Source organism: Pungitius pungitius, chromosome 7, assembly GCF_949316345.1.
Source record: "Pungitius pungitius chromosome 7, fPunPun2.1, whole genome shotgun sequence".
Lineage (NCBI taxonomy): Eukaryota > Metazoa > Chordata > Actinopteri > Perciformes > Gasterosteidae > Pungitius > Pungitius pungitius.
The window spans coordinates 19,743,385-19,758,327 of record NC_084906.1 but is presented as its reverse complement, the minus strand read 5'-3'; the positions used below and the strand labels follow the sequence as shown (position 1 = coordinate 19,758,327).

The 14,943-nt window shown below is 51.2% G+C and overlaps 3 protein-coding genes across 4 annotated transcripts; 2 read left to right on the top strand and 1 right to left on the bottom strand.

Annotated features, from left to right (window-relative positions):
- The first annotated feature begins 169 nt into the window (after nt 1-169).
- lrrc39 (leucine rich repeat containing 39) lies at nt 170-2,572 on the top strand. Of its 2 annotated transcripts, XM_037469202.2 has the most exons (8): nt 170-249; nt 432-609; nt 810-918; nt 994-1,150; nt 1,252-1,388; nt 1,458-1,603; nt 1,682-1,834; nt 2,288-2,572. In XM_037469202.2, the coding sequence occupies exons 2-8, from the start codon at nt 497-499 to the stop codon at nt 2,508-2,510; spliced, it is 1,038 nt and encodes a 345-aa protein (XP_037325099.2). In that variant the 5' UTR covers nt 170-249; nt 432-496; the 3' UTR covers nt 2,511-2,572. The 2 variants fall into 2 exon arrangements, with proteins under 2 accessions (XP_037325099.2, XP_062419278.1); XM_062563294.1 differs by having other exon boundaries at nt 810-1,150.
- Nucleotides 2,573-2,826: 254 nt separating this feature from the next.
- Nucleotides 2,827-6,772, bottom strand: trmt13 (tRNA methyltransferase 13 homolog). The gene is made up of 10 exons (XM_037469200.2): nt 6,218-6,772; nt 5,500-5,546; nt 5,350-5,416; nt 5,154-5,210; nt 4,891-5,067; nt 4,328-4,513; nt 4,105-4,177; nt 3,953-4,027; nt 3,479-3,872; nt 2,827-3,378 (listed from the first exon to the last, which is right to left on the bottom strand). Exons 1-10 carry the CDS (start codon nt 6,362-6,364, stop codon nt 3,201-3,203), a joined length of 1,401 nt encoding a protein of 466 aa, XP_037325097.2. The 5' UTR covers nt 6,365-6,772; the 3' UTR covers nt 2,827-3,200.
- On the top strand, nt 6,763-13,379 carry map1sa (microtubule-associated protein 1Sa). Its single transcript, XM_037469199.2, has 7 exons — nt 6,763-6,908; nt 8,925-9,026; nt 9,261-9,343; nt 9,504-9,644; nt 9,729-12,441; nt 12,695-12,909; nt 13,004-13,379. Exons 1-7 carry the CDS (start codon nt 6,764-6,766, stop codon nt 13,157-13,159), a joined length of 3,555 nt encoding a protein of 1,184 aa, XP_037325096.2. The 5' UTR covers nt 6,763; the 3' UTR covers nt 13,160-13,379.
- The last annotated feature ends 1,564 nt before the right edge of the window (nt 13,380-14,943 follow it).

Here is a 14,943-nt window from a genome sequence, read left to right as displayed (position 1 = left end):
ACTGGTTTTTATTGTTACAGCCTTTTTTCATGAATGATGATTTAACTTAACCAGCGAGTGTGGAAGGCAAACAGAACAAAAGTCTGCGCCTCCCCCTCCTGTCTCCCCCCCCCCCCCTCGTCATTCCACGGTATCATTGTGTCAGAGGGGTCATGTGACCCGGAGGCTAAAATTATCCCTCAGATTTGAGGTCAAATTTCAGCTGAGGAGACGCAGGAGCATGGAGGACGGCTGCTGCGCTCCCACAAGGTGAGGACACCACATTACTACCAACAGTACTACTGTAGTACAAGTACCACAACTCTACTCCTGTAGTACACAAGTAGCACTATTGTAGTACACAGATACTACAACTCTACTATAGACTTGCTGCCCAAAGGCTGAATTAATTATTTTGAAATTTAATGCTGAGCTAAAATATTCACCAACAGGACCGTCAGAGGCAGGACGCGGCTGCAGGTCAAAGGTCGTCCCACCTGAACAGGAAGTGGTCGTCATGGTGGGCGCGGTGAGCTCCGTCAAAGCCCTGTGGGAGACGAGGATCAGGAAGGTCCAGGAGGACGAAGACGAGCAGAGGAGGAAGAGGACCAGGGGCGGGGCCACCGGCAGGTCAGACTCCGCCTCCTCGGCTGAGAGGTCATTCTGTTAGCCGTCGCACACCTGGTGGAGATCTGATCCCTTCAGCAGAACCTCCCAGCAGCTCCGAGGGCCTCCGATGGGGTTCAGATGTGTAGTTTTCTGGTCCAGTCCTGAGTCCTGAGTCCTTCTGGTCCGCTCACGTTTCCTCTGATCCATGTTTCCGGTCTCAGACTGGGTGTCGGGGTCTGGGAGGACCGGGCGGTTCTGGCCCGGCTGAGGCAGAAGCTGCAGACAGAAGACGGACGGCTCGTCCTCCGAATCGAGCAGGAGGAGTGGAAGGTAACGTCCCCCCGAGGTGGACTTGATGTCGCGGTTGTATCTCCATGTTCTTTCTCTGTCTCCCCCGTCCTCCAGACGTTGCCGGACTGTCTGGTCCAGCTCAGTCAGGTCCACGAGTGGCAAATTCACCGGACCGGCCTGCAGAAAATCCCTCACTGCATCGCCAGCTTCCAGAACCTTCTAGTTCTCGATCTGTCCCGCAACGGGGTCACGGAGATCCCCAAAGAGATCGGTCAGTACGTCCCCCTCTAAACGCTGTTTGAGGGTCGTCCTGTGGTGCAGTTCTTTGGCTCCGTGAGGTTAGCGGTCATCGTGTCCCGGTTCTGGTCTCAGGGAAGCTGCCTCAGCTCCGAGAGCTCCTGCTCAGCTGCAACAGAATCCAGTCTGTTCCCGAGGAGCTGAGCTGCTGTGAGGGCCTGGAGAGACTGGAGCTGGCCATGAACCGGGACCTGGACCAGCTCCCAGACCAGGTACCGTTCCGCTCCACGAACCCCCGCTTTGATCCAGCTGATCTGAGGTTAGTTCTCTGAACCCGGCAGTTGAGGAACCTGAAGAAGCTGCAGCACCTGGACCTGTCCATGAACGACTTCCCCGCCATGCCGGACTGCGTCCTCGCACTGCCGGCGCTGCAGTGGCTCGACATGGGAGGGAACGGGCTGCGGCGGTTACCTGAAGACATAGACAGGTGGGTGAGAAGAGTGATCGGAGGCCCCGCCCCCCCCACCGCCACCATCACTAGAAGAACACTGGGGTTTGTCCTCAGGATGGAGACGCTGCAGACTCTGTGGCTGCAGAGGAACCGGCTGGAGAAACTCCCGGATAACATCAGCAGGATGAAGAGCCTCGACACGCTGGTCCTCAGCTGCAACCTGCTCACGGACATCCCCCCCCTGATGGAGGACATGTCCAACCTCAGGTCTGGTTGTCCTCGGGTCAGATTGTGTGTTTTCTGGTTCGTCCGTTTGTCCTCGTCTAAGTCAGTCCGTCTGTCCCTTCATCAGTCTGTCTGTCTCTCTTCCCCGGGGCGGGTCTGTCTTCATGTCAGTCCGTCTGTCCCTTCATCAGTCTGTCTGTCTCTCTTCCCCGGGGCGGGTCTGTCTTCATGTCAGTCCGTCTGTCCCTTCATCAGTCTGTCTGTCTCTCTTCTCCGGGGCGGGTCTGTCTTCATGTCAGTCCGTCTGTCCCTTCATCAGTCTGTCTGTCTCTCTTCTCCGGGGCGGGTCTGTCTTCATGTCAGTCCGTCTGTCCCTTCATCAGTCTGTCTGTCTCTCTTCCCCGGGGCGGGTCTGTCTTCATGTCAGTCCGTCCTGAAACGCGTGCGGTCCCCTCGTGTCTCAGACGAAGCGTCTTTGTGTGTCTGTCGCGGCAGGTTCGTGAACTTCCGGGACAACCCTCTGTCTCTGGACGTGACGCTGGCCTGCAGGAAGACCGGGGACGAGGACGAGGAGGCGGGGGAGGAGGACAGGGAGATGTTTGGACGGGAGTTCATGCAGACGTACATCCGGGAGGCCAGAAAGAGAGCCGCCGCCGTGCTGCGCGTGCACCGCGTCCCCCGTCAGTTGTCCCCCGAATCCAAAGAATCTTTGAACTAGGTTCGCTTTGTTTGTCTCTTATTGTTTGTTTGATAATTAAAAAGACAAGTGTTGAAAGTCAATTGTTTACATTTATTTCTAACTTTCGAGCTTCAATTGTTAAATTGTTTAATTTTGAGTAATTTAGTCATTGTTCCCATAATGCACCTGGATGGCGTCTATCCTTCCTGCCTGGTAACGACATAAATAATACAAACAACATGAAAAAAACATTATATTAATGATAATCATAAAAATAAAAAGAGATCGCACAATGTTGTTGACTAAAACATGTTTATTTAAGTAAACTAAATGTATGTTTGTGTATTTCATCACATGATTCTGTTTCAGAGCTGACACTCATCAAATAAATAAATATTGCTTAATTACAGGTTTTAAAACCATAGAAGATTCAGAAGCAGCTGATTCAAGACGCATTCATATATTCATGCACTCATTTATATTTCTGTATCTGGAGGCTGAGAACACAGAATATTTTGTTCATTGTTTTTTGCAGTACGTCAGATTTCATTCAGAAAGCCACAGACAAAGTGTTTTGTATGAAGTTATATTTTAAAGTAGACAGAATGAACACGACTGAAAACATTTTAATACAAAAATTAAAACTATTTGATCCTTTTAGCTCTAAATAAAAATACGTTTGTAGAATTTCCGGATGAGTCGGATGAGTCGGTCGGGCTCTGGGTCTCTTCAGGACGGCGCCGAGGGGACGGCGGTCAGAACCACGTTCTCCAGAGTCACCTGACTGTTTACGTAACGGGCGAGTTTGCCGTGGAATCCTCTCGTCTGCAGGAAGTGAAGCCTGCCGCCGTCGATCAGACGCTTGCAGAGGCGACCGACCCGCTCGCGTTCCCCCGCCGAGAGGAACCTGCAGAGAAGAAGAAGAAGAAGAAGAAGAAGCGTCTCAGCACCACCACGGACCCACGGAATCCCGGGAGAGACACGTGAAAATCAGCGCGGACATTCACCCGCCCACGCCGTCCGCCTCCTCTGCCGGTGCGTGCTCCTCTTCTTCTTCGTCCCGGTCGGGCCCCCCGCCCTGGGGGGCGCGGCCCTGGTTGGCGGCGCCGAGCCCGCAGGTGGCCCAGCTGGACATCCGACAGAAAGCAGAGAACTCCGCCGCTCCGAGTCCCCGCTGCAGGAAGAACTGCTGCCCGACGTAATGGCGCCACTCGCAGCGATGGTGGCAGCACAGCGCCACCGCCAGGCCCAGAACCGGAGCGAGGCCCGGGTCCGGACCGGGACCGGACTCTGGCGGTGCGGCGTCCGCTGGGTCTGGTTCGGAGGTTTTGAGGCGTTTCCGCGGTGGTTCGGCCTCCCCTCTCCCTCGTGGCGTTTCCAACAGACAGCGCAGAGCCAGATCTGAGATGGCAGACGGACGAGATAACGCTACCGCCTTCGCCTTTTCCCGGGAGCCAATCGGATCGCGGCGCCGCTCTCACCTGTCGCCGCTCCACACAGGTGTTTTCCAACTCCGACCAGCGGAAGCCTCTTCTGTCCGAGCAGCTGCACTTTACCTGGGAGACATCAGTCAGAGGACTCAAACCGGAAACAAGCCAGAAGCATCACCGTCTCCAGGTGTTTAGTCTCTTACTTAAATCCAGATGTTGAATGTCGACCTGCAGCCTCTCAAACTGAACTCCGGTATCCTGATGTTTCCCATCTACCTGAACGGGACCGGAAGAGAACAGGGTCAAACCTGATTTACGACTAAATCACTCGACAGGTGTTGCAGCTGTTTTTGGGGGTGAAGGTGGACGTTGGCGCCCCCTGCTGGTCAGCCAGAGTAACGGCTGCAGAAATGAGGTTTTTCATGCCTTGAAGCGGGTGCTGCTGCGCTCCACCAGCAGCAGCTGCAGGTCATCGCAGGCCTGCAGCTGGTCTCGGGTCTTCAGAGCTTCGTGGATCCAGTGGGACAGTTTTCCCCGACCTGCTCCGAACTCCACGAAGCACCGCCCTCTTCCCAGCAGCCCCAGCGCCTCCAGGTGACCTAAGAGGGAGGACTGGACACGCTTGACTGGTGAGGGAGGGCGAGACACAACAACCAAAAGGCTCCAGCTCCTCCAGGTGCACGTGCATGAACGCAGGTCACATCAGACCGAAACACCTGCCCACCTGTTGAAGGCCAGGATCAGGGTTCGTGGTCATCGATGTAACTTTGGGGGTTGGTGGATCACCGTGGTAACTGATGCTGAACGCCTGACCTGGTGCCATCACAATAAGTTCAGCATCAGTTACCACGGCGATCCACCAGGTGAGAAGTGAACCACCCCCGTGGGACTGAAAGCCAGACTTAATCCAGAAGTTACATCAATAACAACGAATCCTGCTCCCGGTCCAGGACTCTGGATTCTGGGGAGTTCCGCTTTCATTTGCATACCTGCTGCTTCAGGTGTTTGTGGGCGGAGTCTCCGTTCTTTGGGTTGTCGAGTTCCTCCTGCAGGACGGGATGAGACAGAACGCTGTCCTCCACGTCGCACTGCAGTCCTGTGACGGCAGACTTGAGTTTGTCCAGCAGAGCCTGTAACTCGGCCCTGCTCCGCTCAGACAGACTCACCTGAACCACAGACATCAGGAGGATCAGGTCAGGAGGATTATTATGGTTCACATTTTTACTGTGACCCCCTTCGGGTGAAACGTTACCTGTTGGAGCGTCTCTCCGTCCGTTGATCCAGAGTTTATGTTCTCCACGTAATAAACCTGCGGGGCGAGTCACATCAAATTATAATAATGATTTAAATGATATTAACATAATCACATTATTAATAATAACCATAAAACTTTCTTAATCATAATAATAATGTTTAATAGCATGAATCATATTTTAACAATAACTCACAGGCTTTGCTTTCTCCCTGGAGTTACATTTCTTCAGGTGTTTGTCCAGTTTGTCTTCACTCACAGTGCTGGTCAGTCAAACAAACAGAAAAGTCACTAACGGGATCATTTCGGATTAATGAATTGAATAATTAAGAACTTGCTGACTCACTGTTTGGGGTCCAGAGGACATGGAATCCTTCTGCTGCTTCCTTCCTCCTGAAACAGGACACAGGAAGTTGTTAGTAGACGGGGAATGACATGTCACTGGTTATCAGACCTACTGACCAACAGGAAGTACGTGAACTATCGTCAGAGTGGTAGTTTTTGTAATATCATAACAGGTTATTGATTATTGATCTGACACAGCTACTGCTGAATCACTCACTATATATTTATATACAATAATACAACTATAATATAATTATTAATTCATTAGGAAACTTGATTAAACTAATTAGTATTTATAAGTCAGTAAAAATCCTGTTATTCATTCACTGGAATCTGACCTGATATCAGTTAGACAGCGGTTATTTATTTTTCAATGATAACTTACCAATGAAGCAACCAACCACTGTACACATTATATTATATTAATGTTTATGCAAAATACATTTACTTATTTTAAATTTAACAGTCTACAAGAGTGAAGATGTATTATGGTGGGGGTAAAACTCATCATCAAAGCTCCTTTAAGCCATGGTCTCCACCAGCCCAAGATTACATAATGGAAGTTGTTTTACTTTGAAAAACGTGTTTTTGTCGCTTTACTGATGAACTAATAAAGTTTGAACTACAGACTTTCTGATCACTGTTCAATGTTGCTGATCAATTGTTCTGTTGTATCACGTTGTCTGTATCCCTGAATTCACCTGGTGTTGTGAACTCACCATGTTTGCGTGTTCTCCGCAGAACACTTTTCCTAATGCGACGGTCATTTTACAGAAACGTTTCTTTTTCTCCACGAAGAAGCCACATCTGCCGGACAGGGCGGCCGCCATGTTGGAAAACACTGACGCAAATGACGCTGCGTTCATGAGCTCGCTCAGCTGTCGGAAATGGCGTGAATGCACTGCAAAAGCTGTTCAGCCACCTTTTTTTTAACTGAAAATATCAATTTGTGAGTTGCTCAATTTACATAGTGGGGATGTTACAGAATAGTTGCTGACATATTTCTTAACATATTTTAATGCATCGTTATGCATCTTTACTTTTTACCTCAAGTTTAAGACCATTTTCAATGTGGCGTGTATTCATATAGATTTCTCCAAAGTAGCACGTGAACCCCGCCGTTTCTTTTCCTTAGCCCTCCTCCCACTGATCGCTTTCTTCTTTCTGATTGGTCGTTCTGTGTGCCAAACAAAAACATTTCCCGCCTCTTATACCAGCGGGTGTGGCTGGAGTTTGAGTGACGTCATTAGTGGACTGTCCAAACCATGATGGCGTCGGCAGCAGCAACGGAGCGGGGCGGCAGTCCCGGTTCTTCCCGGTCTGCGGCGGCGGAGTACTCGGTGCTCGTGGTGGTGGGGTCGCTGCGTCCCACCGGTCTGCTGGAGCGACTCCTGAAGCAGATAGACTCAGGTGTGTACTGGTGAAGTTAGTCGGTACCGAAGACTGTAATGTTGACGTTAACGCATGGCAGGAAGTCAGCGGGGCTCTTCACAATAAAGAACCCCGTCTAACCTTGTTAATCTCTATACAAGGTGTCTCCCTGTTCAAGGTGTTTTTTATTTATCGCTTAGATGTTGTATTCATTTCTGATTTTGTGTGGTTTATTTAGGCAGTTTAAAACTATACAGAAATTGAAGTTAACGACTATGCAAGTTTGTTTTGAAAATTTCTTCTCACTGGATGTTGTGTATTTCTTCTAGCTTGACTATTTTTCGTGTGGCTTCTGTTAAAAGTAGGTTAACTGTCCAAACAAAAATGAAAGTTGAATAATAAAGCGGTTAAACGTTCACTTTACCCCGTTAACTTCCTCAATTAGCTTCAAGTTAGTCGTCTAATGCGACTGATTGACTGAAAGATAGTCAATAATTCACCAGCGTTAGCAAAAATCTATCATACTTATTTGATAAAAGAGCATTTCGAATAAAGTAGATTGACGTGAAGCAGTTCATTATTCGTGTATCTGAACAGTGAAACCATCACGCTGACAGCATTATCCATCATTCTGAATCCATCCATCAACAGAAACTGCCTCGTTAGATGTGAAACTACTAGAACAAACTGAAGCGCTAAACAACCGTTCTACTGTAACTCGCTCTAAAAAAAACCCCCCAGAATCATCATGTGTTCTACTGCTCCAGGGCGGGTGTCCTCATACTGGTTCTATGACCGATTATCGGTTCTTTTTTTATTATTCAAAAAAGGCCATTCATTTAAACACATTTTATCTTGCATCATTGTCTCACTATTGTGCACTGCACTATTTCAATGCCAACGTTTTTTTTTTTTTTTTTAATTTGAAAGCATTCCTCGCTGGTGGAGTCGACGGTCGGATGGACAGGCGTCACAAGGAATGTTTCCCTTTGTCTGACTCCTCCGTCCGACGCCATCTTTCCTCCAATCAGATCCCTGTCGACTGAACCACAGACGCCACATGTCTGGTCTTCTCTTCCTTATTCGCTGTGTCAACATTGCTGACCGCTCCAGCGATGCCGGCTGGCACCCTTTTTTTTTCAGGGACGTTGTTTAGCTTTATCACTAAACAATGTTTTTTCACAGACTGTTAATCAAACGGCCTTGCTGTGAAATTTCCTCAATCCGGCTCAGGCCGACTCTCTCACCGACGCAGCGACAAAACGGCGTTTCTGCAGATTGATTTGACTTGAATCACTTGTGAGGGGTTGATCGCATTAAATGCTTTGGATCTTGTTCCCCCTGCCGTGATGCATGAAGTCTGTGTGTGTTTCACAGTCACAAAGTGCGTCTCTGCAGGCCGAAGGATTCCGTTGTTCCCATCAGTCCGACGTCGGCCTTTAGTTTGTCTTTGAGCTTTCTGTCAGTTTTCGGGCCCGATTTTCTTCCCGCTCGTTTTATGTGCTGCGTGACGCACTAAGAGGAAGCGTGTTACTAAATATCTTCAGCTTCCTGTTTGCTGAGGAGGAAACGGTTCATGTGACAGAGGAAGGAGAAACCACGCAGCGACTAAGTTTAGTTTGTCACTTCAGACCGAATGGTTGGACCAGTTCGAACCAGTAGACCCGCCTGAGCGCCTGCTGGTGTGAACATGATGAAGAACGCCCATCGGTTCGCTCGGGCCTGGGATTCACCTCAGAGCAACACGGGACGCATCCCATAATAATGTGACACACAGACTCCTATTATGCACCAGATCATCTGGTGTTTGGGTTGTTTTTGACCCAAATAGATTTCAGGGAACACAAGGAGCTGCACTCAGGGCCTGATGGAGACATTTCGAATCGGTGTCACTGATTTTTTTTTTAGCGTCGCATCCTGAGGACGACACACGTGACCTGAATCATTCAGCTGTTCAGAGCACAAACTGATGCATCATGGGATGGAGGAACGCAGAAACATTTGTATTATTATTCACGATAACTATACTTCAGGTGTTTTGTTTGTGTCCTTCAGGTGTGCGCTGCTGGCCTGTGAACCTGGACGTCTCCGTTCTGGACCAGCAGCTGAAGCTCTTTGTGTCGAGACACTCGGCCTTCCTGTCGCAGGACGTCCCAGGTGAGACAACAGGAAGCGCCCCCCCCCCCCCCCCCCCCCCCCCCCCCCGTCCAGTTTGTCCTCGGTGTCGCTGTGCAGAAGATTCTATGGAAGTGAGGAGGTCACATGTTTCCTGAAACGGATCAGCGGTTAATCCACAAACACAAACTCCTGTTAGATGATCATTGTGCATCAGAAACAGTTTTTTTTCTTCCTCCTGGCGCGCTGATCTGATGCTTGATGTGTGTCCCGCAGGGCAGAGGACCCTGCAGCACCGCGGGGACGTTCTGGACACTCAGGTTGTCGTGAATCCGGCTCACGACTTTGTCTGCTCAGAGGTGAATGAAAGTGTGTCATTAAACATCGACCCGGGATCAATGGGAGTGAACAACAAGAAATGGGCAGGAGGAGAGATGAGCTGATTATTTGAATTGTGCGTCACCACAGGCGATGACTCTTAACAAAGTACATTTCTTTTCCTCTAAAACGTGTTGTCAGGTGCGGCGGCTCGTCTGTGACCCGTCCGCACACAAACTTCTGGTTCTGGCCGGTCAGTGCGTCGAAGAGTCCGGAGACCTCGTGTTCCAGAGAGGCTTCTTCTCGCTCAGCGACTTCGTCCACATCTTTGAGGAGGACGAGGTGTGTGTGTGTGTGTGTGTGTCTACATGCATCGTTGTAACGCGTTCGATCGGCGCTGAGCGTCTCCCTCTCTTGTTTCGGAAGGTCGGACACTTGTTGAGCTCCGCAGACGCGGCCGCGAAGCCCCGCCTCACCCTCAGCTGTCCAGATGTTGGTCTCTGGAAGAACGCCGCGTTGGAGAAACACATCCTGCAGGACTACATCCACGTGCAGATCAACCCCCCCGCCGTGCTGCCGGAGATGGAGGGTCTGCAGGAGTTCACGGAGTACCTGTCCGAGTCGCTGGAGCCCGAGTCCCTCTTCGACCTCCTGGAGCCCCCGAGCACCGTGGGCTTCCTGAAGCTCTCCCGGCCGTGCTGCTACATCTTCCCCGGGGGGAGGGGCGACTCTGCCTTCTTCGCCGTTAACGGCTTCAACGTGCTGGTGAACGGCGGCTCGGACGCCCGCTCCTGCTTCTGGAAACTGGTCCGGCACCTGGACAGAATCGACTCGGTGCTCCTGACCCACATCGGCGTGGACAATCTCCCCGGGCTGAACAGCCTGCTGGCGAGGAAGGTGGCGGAGCAGGAGGAAGAGCGCGAGGAGGACCGCGCCAAGAGCCTCATCTCCCCCGAGATCGGGGTGGTCTTCCTCAACGCCCCCCACAGGCTGACGTCCTTGCAGGGAGATCCCGGCGAGCTGCGGAGCTGCGACCAGGCGGCGCTCGCTCTGCAGAACCTGCAAAGACTTTCCATCAACCCGGAACCCCTCAGCCGGCCCAACGGGCCCAGGATAGAACCGGTTATCTTGTTTCAAAAGATGGGAGTGGGCCGCCTGGAGCTCTACCCGCTGAATCCAGTCACTGGCAGCAAAAGCCTGGACGCTTTGATGCAGCTGTGGCCGAACAAGGGCTCCGACGACAAGGGCTCAGATCTTCCTCTGCCGGGCCTCGTGTCCATCTGCGCTCTGCTGGTCTGGCATCCGTCCAGTCCTCAGGAGAGAATCATCCGGGTCCTCTTCCCGGGGTGCACGCCGCAGGCCAAAATCCTGGAGGGGCTTGAAAAACTCAAACATCTGGATTTCCTCAGACATCCGGTGGTGTGTTTGAAGGACCTCGAAGCGCCGAAACCCGACAAACAACCGAAGCGAGCGGAGAGCCGGGAAAGCCTCAAGTCCCAGTCGAAGGACGTCCGACCCAGCAGCGCCTTGCAGAAGGACAAACGGGTGGAGGTCAAAAAGCCGGAGGTGAGAACGGTGCCAAAGGCAGCAAGTGACGCCGCGCCCAAAGAAAAGAGAGATGGGGAAGAAAAGCCCAAACTAAAGGATCCAGATGCAAAATTAAAGCCGCAAAAAACGAGTGAAAAGCTTGTTCCAAAGAAGGAATCGTCAAGAGAAGAGAAAAAGGAAGTGAAGAAGAAGGACGAGAAGGTCGCTGTAAAGAGGGAAGAGAGCGGAGAGAAAAAGAGAGAAGCTGTGAAGAAAGAAATTCCAAGCACAAAAGCAAAGAAAGACCTCAAACCCGAAGCAAAGAAAGACCGACAGAAGGACGTGAAAACCGAGGAGAAGAAAACGGCTCGACCAGCCGCGCGAGAAGTGAAGAAAGCAACAAGCGGCCCGTCGGAGCTGAAGAAAGCTTTGGGGAAGAGCGGGAGCCTGAAAAAGGATGGGACTCTACCAAAGAGAGACTCTCTGCCGTCGGGGACAAAAGGCAGACCGGGTCCAAAGGACAACCAGAAGGCGGCCGCCACGGGGGACGTGGCGGCCGAGTTTGAGAGGCTTCGATTGGAGGACAAAAACGGGAACGACCCAAAGGTCCCGAACTCGGACGGAGCAAAGACCAACGGGAACCACGGCTCGCCGGTAGGGAGTCCGGAGACGTTCCGCTGCATGGCGGCGGACCAGGGCGCCGCCGCTGGGGGGGGGGCGTCCTCCAACTTTGGCTCCCCGAGGGAAGGTCTGGAAAAGTCGGGCCTGTCGACGCTCAGTCCTTTCAAGGACCTCACGCCGGACTCCTCCATCGCCATGACGTCCACACCGGCCCAGCTGGGTTCTCCTCACTCCACCGAAGTCGACGGGTCCCTGCTGGCGTCTTTAGAGCAGGAGCCCACGGGCCCCCCGGGAGACGGCGCCCGCTCCAACGGACACGTGGGAGACTCGGACCGCAACGGGTTCGGTGGGTCAGAGGGTCGCGTCCGCGGGACGCCGGAGCTCGTCTCGGACGTCCCGCACGACGTGGACCTCTGCTTGGTTTCGCCCTGCGAGTTCCAGCATCCCAAGGCTCCCGACAACCCTCAGCAGCGCGTGAGCCCCGTCCTCGCCACCGCCGCCGCCGCCCCGCCCGACGACAACCACAACAACAACCACCACTCGCAGGGTCAAAGCAGCAGCGACTGCCCTTCGATCTACAGCCAGGGAACGGTCAGCGACTCCGACAACGCGCCGCCCTGCTCAGAGGAATGTCCGTCCGTCTCTGATGAAGATGATGATGATGATTCCGGTAGCTTTTTCCCGCCCGGTCACCCGAGGGGAGGCTGTGACCCCCCACCTGCCCCGGTCAAAGACCTGCCCCCGTTGCCGCCGCAGCCCGGCGCCTGCATGGCCGACACGGAGGCAGCCGCCAGGAGCCTGAAGGGCCCCGCCGCCAAAGCCAAGAAGCCCCCCGGGAGCGCCGCGGCGGCCCCCCACCCCCCCAACGGGAAGTCCAGGGCCGGCGGCCCCTTGGCGTCGGCGAAGATGACCTCCGGCCTTGAGGCGAAGCCCTCGTCCCGGAGCTCGCTTGGAGGCTCCAGGCTCGGTCCCACGAAACCCTCATCCTCAGGTGGGCCGGCGCCGGAGTATCTTCTAAATTGATTTATTTCAGTGGCGTGATGCTGAATGTCTCCTTTTAAAGGCCCAAGAACTCCAGTTCTCAACCTTCCAGGCTTTTAAAGCTCCGCCAAAACAAAACGTCCTTGGTGCCTTTTTTAGTTCTTTGCTTCAATCACCCCAAAGATTATTTGTTTTGGGCTTTTAAAAAAAAGCTTTTGTTGGGTAAATCGGTTTTTACTCTCACTTCCCTGACTCCCTCCCAGCATCCAAGGCTGCCGGTCCTGCAGGTTCCGCGGCCTACGTGGACCTGGCCTACCTGCCGTCCGGCTGCGCCTCCTCCACCGTGGACCTGGACCTGTTCAGGCGCCTTCGCTCCTCGTATTACATCATCAGCGGGGACCACCCGGGGAAGGAGGTGGCGATGAGGAGCATCCTGGACGCCCTGCTCGAGGGGAAGAGCAGCTGGCCGGAGGTCCAGGTCCGTTAAACGCGAGCGGTGGCCGCATTTGTCCGCTTTCGCTGTCCCGTGCCCCGTTCTCTTAACTGGTTTGTTTTTGCTGATCTGTCCTCAGGTGACTCTGATCCCGACGTTTGATTCGCTGGCGATGCACGAGTGGTACCAGGAGACCCACAACCGGCAGAAGGAGCTTTCGATCACCGTGCTGGGCAGCAACAGCACCGTAGCCATGCAGGAGGAGACCTTCCCCGCCTGCAAGGTGGAGTTCTAAACCCCTGGAGGCCCCCCGCCCCCCCTGGAGGCCCCCCGCCCCCCCTGGAGGCCCCCGCCCCCTGAACACCCTGTGCACCTCAGCGGAGTGGTTGTCACTCAAAGGTCTCCGGCCCACTTTGGTTGAGTCGTGTTGCTGAGCACGCTCACTCCTTTGCTCTTATTCTGAAGGACGGTAAAACGGGAGGTTGAGCTGCTAGTCTGTTTAAAAAAAACAAAAACGGTTTGATTTACACTTAAGGCACCCGTGTGACATCACTTCCTGTCACTTTATCTCAGCTGGATCCGATCCTTCAACTCGCCTGCTAACTAGCATTAGCACTTTAGCGTGAGTCTGGATATTAACAGCGACGTCACCCTTTGATTGAAGTTCAGCCTCCATGTTACTGTTTAGTTACGTTATCATTTGTTGATGAAGAACAAACACCAGCAGCACAGCGACAGCTGGCAGCCGTTAGCTCAGCGTTTAGCTACAATCTAGGTTTCACTTTAGTTTTTGAGTCAAAGCAGAAGTGCAAAATGGAGACGTTCCTTTTGTAAATGAATAATTATCTTGTTAATAATTGATTATGCGATTCATTTGTGCTCCTAAACGAATCGTTTCACCTGGTATCTCGGATAAATATCGCAGAATGACAACTACGTGAACTCGATTCTCTATAAAATATTTTTTAATCTCGTCACAAATATATTTTATTCTGCTGATTATGAGGTACAGGTACATTTTTTTTTGTTTGTTTATTTGTTGAGAGAAAATGTTCCGATCCAGCAGAGTTCCAATGTTTGACGGGTATTGGGGACCACGTGTTGCCTTTTAAAACAGATCTGCGATCAGTTTGATGCCTTAAAGCTTTAAACACGGATCTCTGATCACCGACTGCAGTTTGGATGCTTCCCGCAGCAGTGCATTCTGGGACTTGTAGTGCTTCTCCAGGTGACTTGAAACCGCTGCTTGAATCTGCAGAAGTCAACATTTGTTCAGAAATGTTTTGTACTTTGGATCAAATCCGTCCGTTAACATTCAACCACACATTTCAGTTTTAACTTATTTATTTATTTTAATTCATGTCTGCGTTCTAAGGTTTCAGCTGCAGCGTCATTTCTGAGTTTTGCTTCCTAAGACAAAGTTAATTGGTCGTTATTCAGTCTGATCTCAATATAAGTTCATCTGAAGTGTTAACGGATCCATCACGTTTCTGGTTGTGGAGCCACATTGCAACTGATGCTGCAAAATCAAATGAGGCTTCAGCCGTAAAGTCAAAAGATCAAAGTCGTCATTTAGAGGAAAAAGTCTTTTTTTCAAAACTAAAAAAAAGCAGTTTAATTCACTGAATTTTTTTCTTATTTTGGCTTTTAATCACTAAATTAAGAACTTAATTCTCATTTGTGTGATTGTTTTACACGAGGTGATTTTTCTCTAAATAACGACCTACTTTTCAGCCAAACAATTGAAGTGTTAACGATGTCATTTTTTAGATAGTTTTCACACATCACTTGTGACTTTGAACACTAATTTGAATGATTCTTTCTAAATAAAAGTTTCCCCTTTAACAATTGTTGCAGTGTGTTTTATTGTGAAAAGGCTGAATGCATTTCTGTGACCCAGAAGATTTAAAATGTCACAAATGTTTTTGCTGGTTCATGATTGAAATGTCACACTAATACCTCGACAGGTTCCCATTGATTGTGGTTAAATCTGGACTTTGATCATCATGTCGTCATCGTTGCTATCTTTAGTCACACTACAGTCACTAGTGTGTATTCACTGTATTGATTGATTGGATG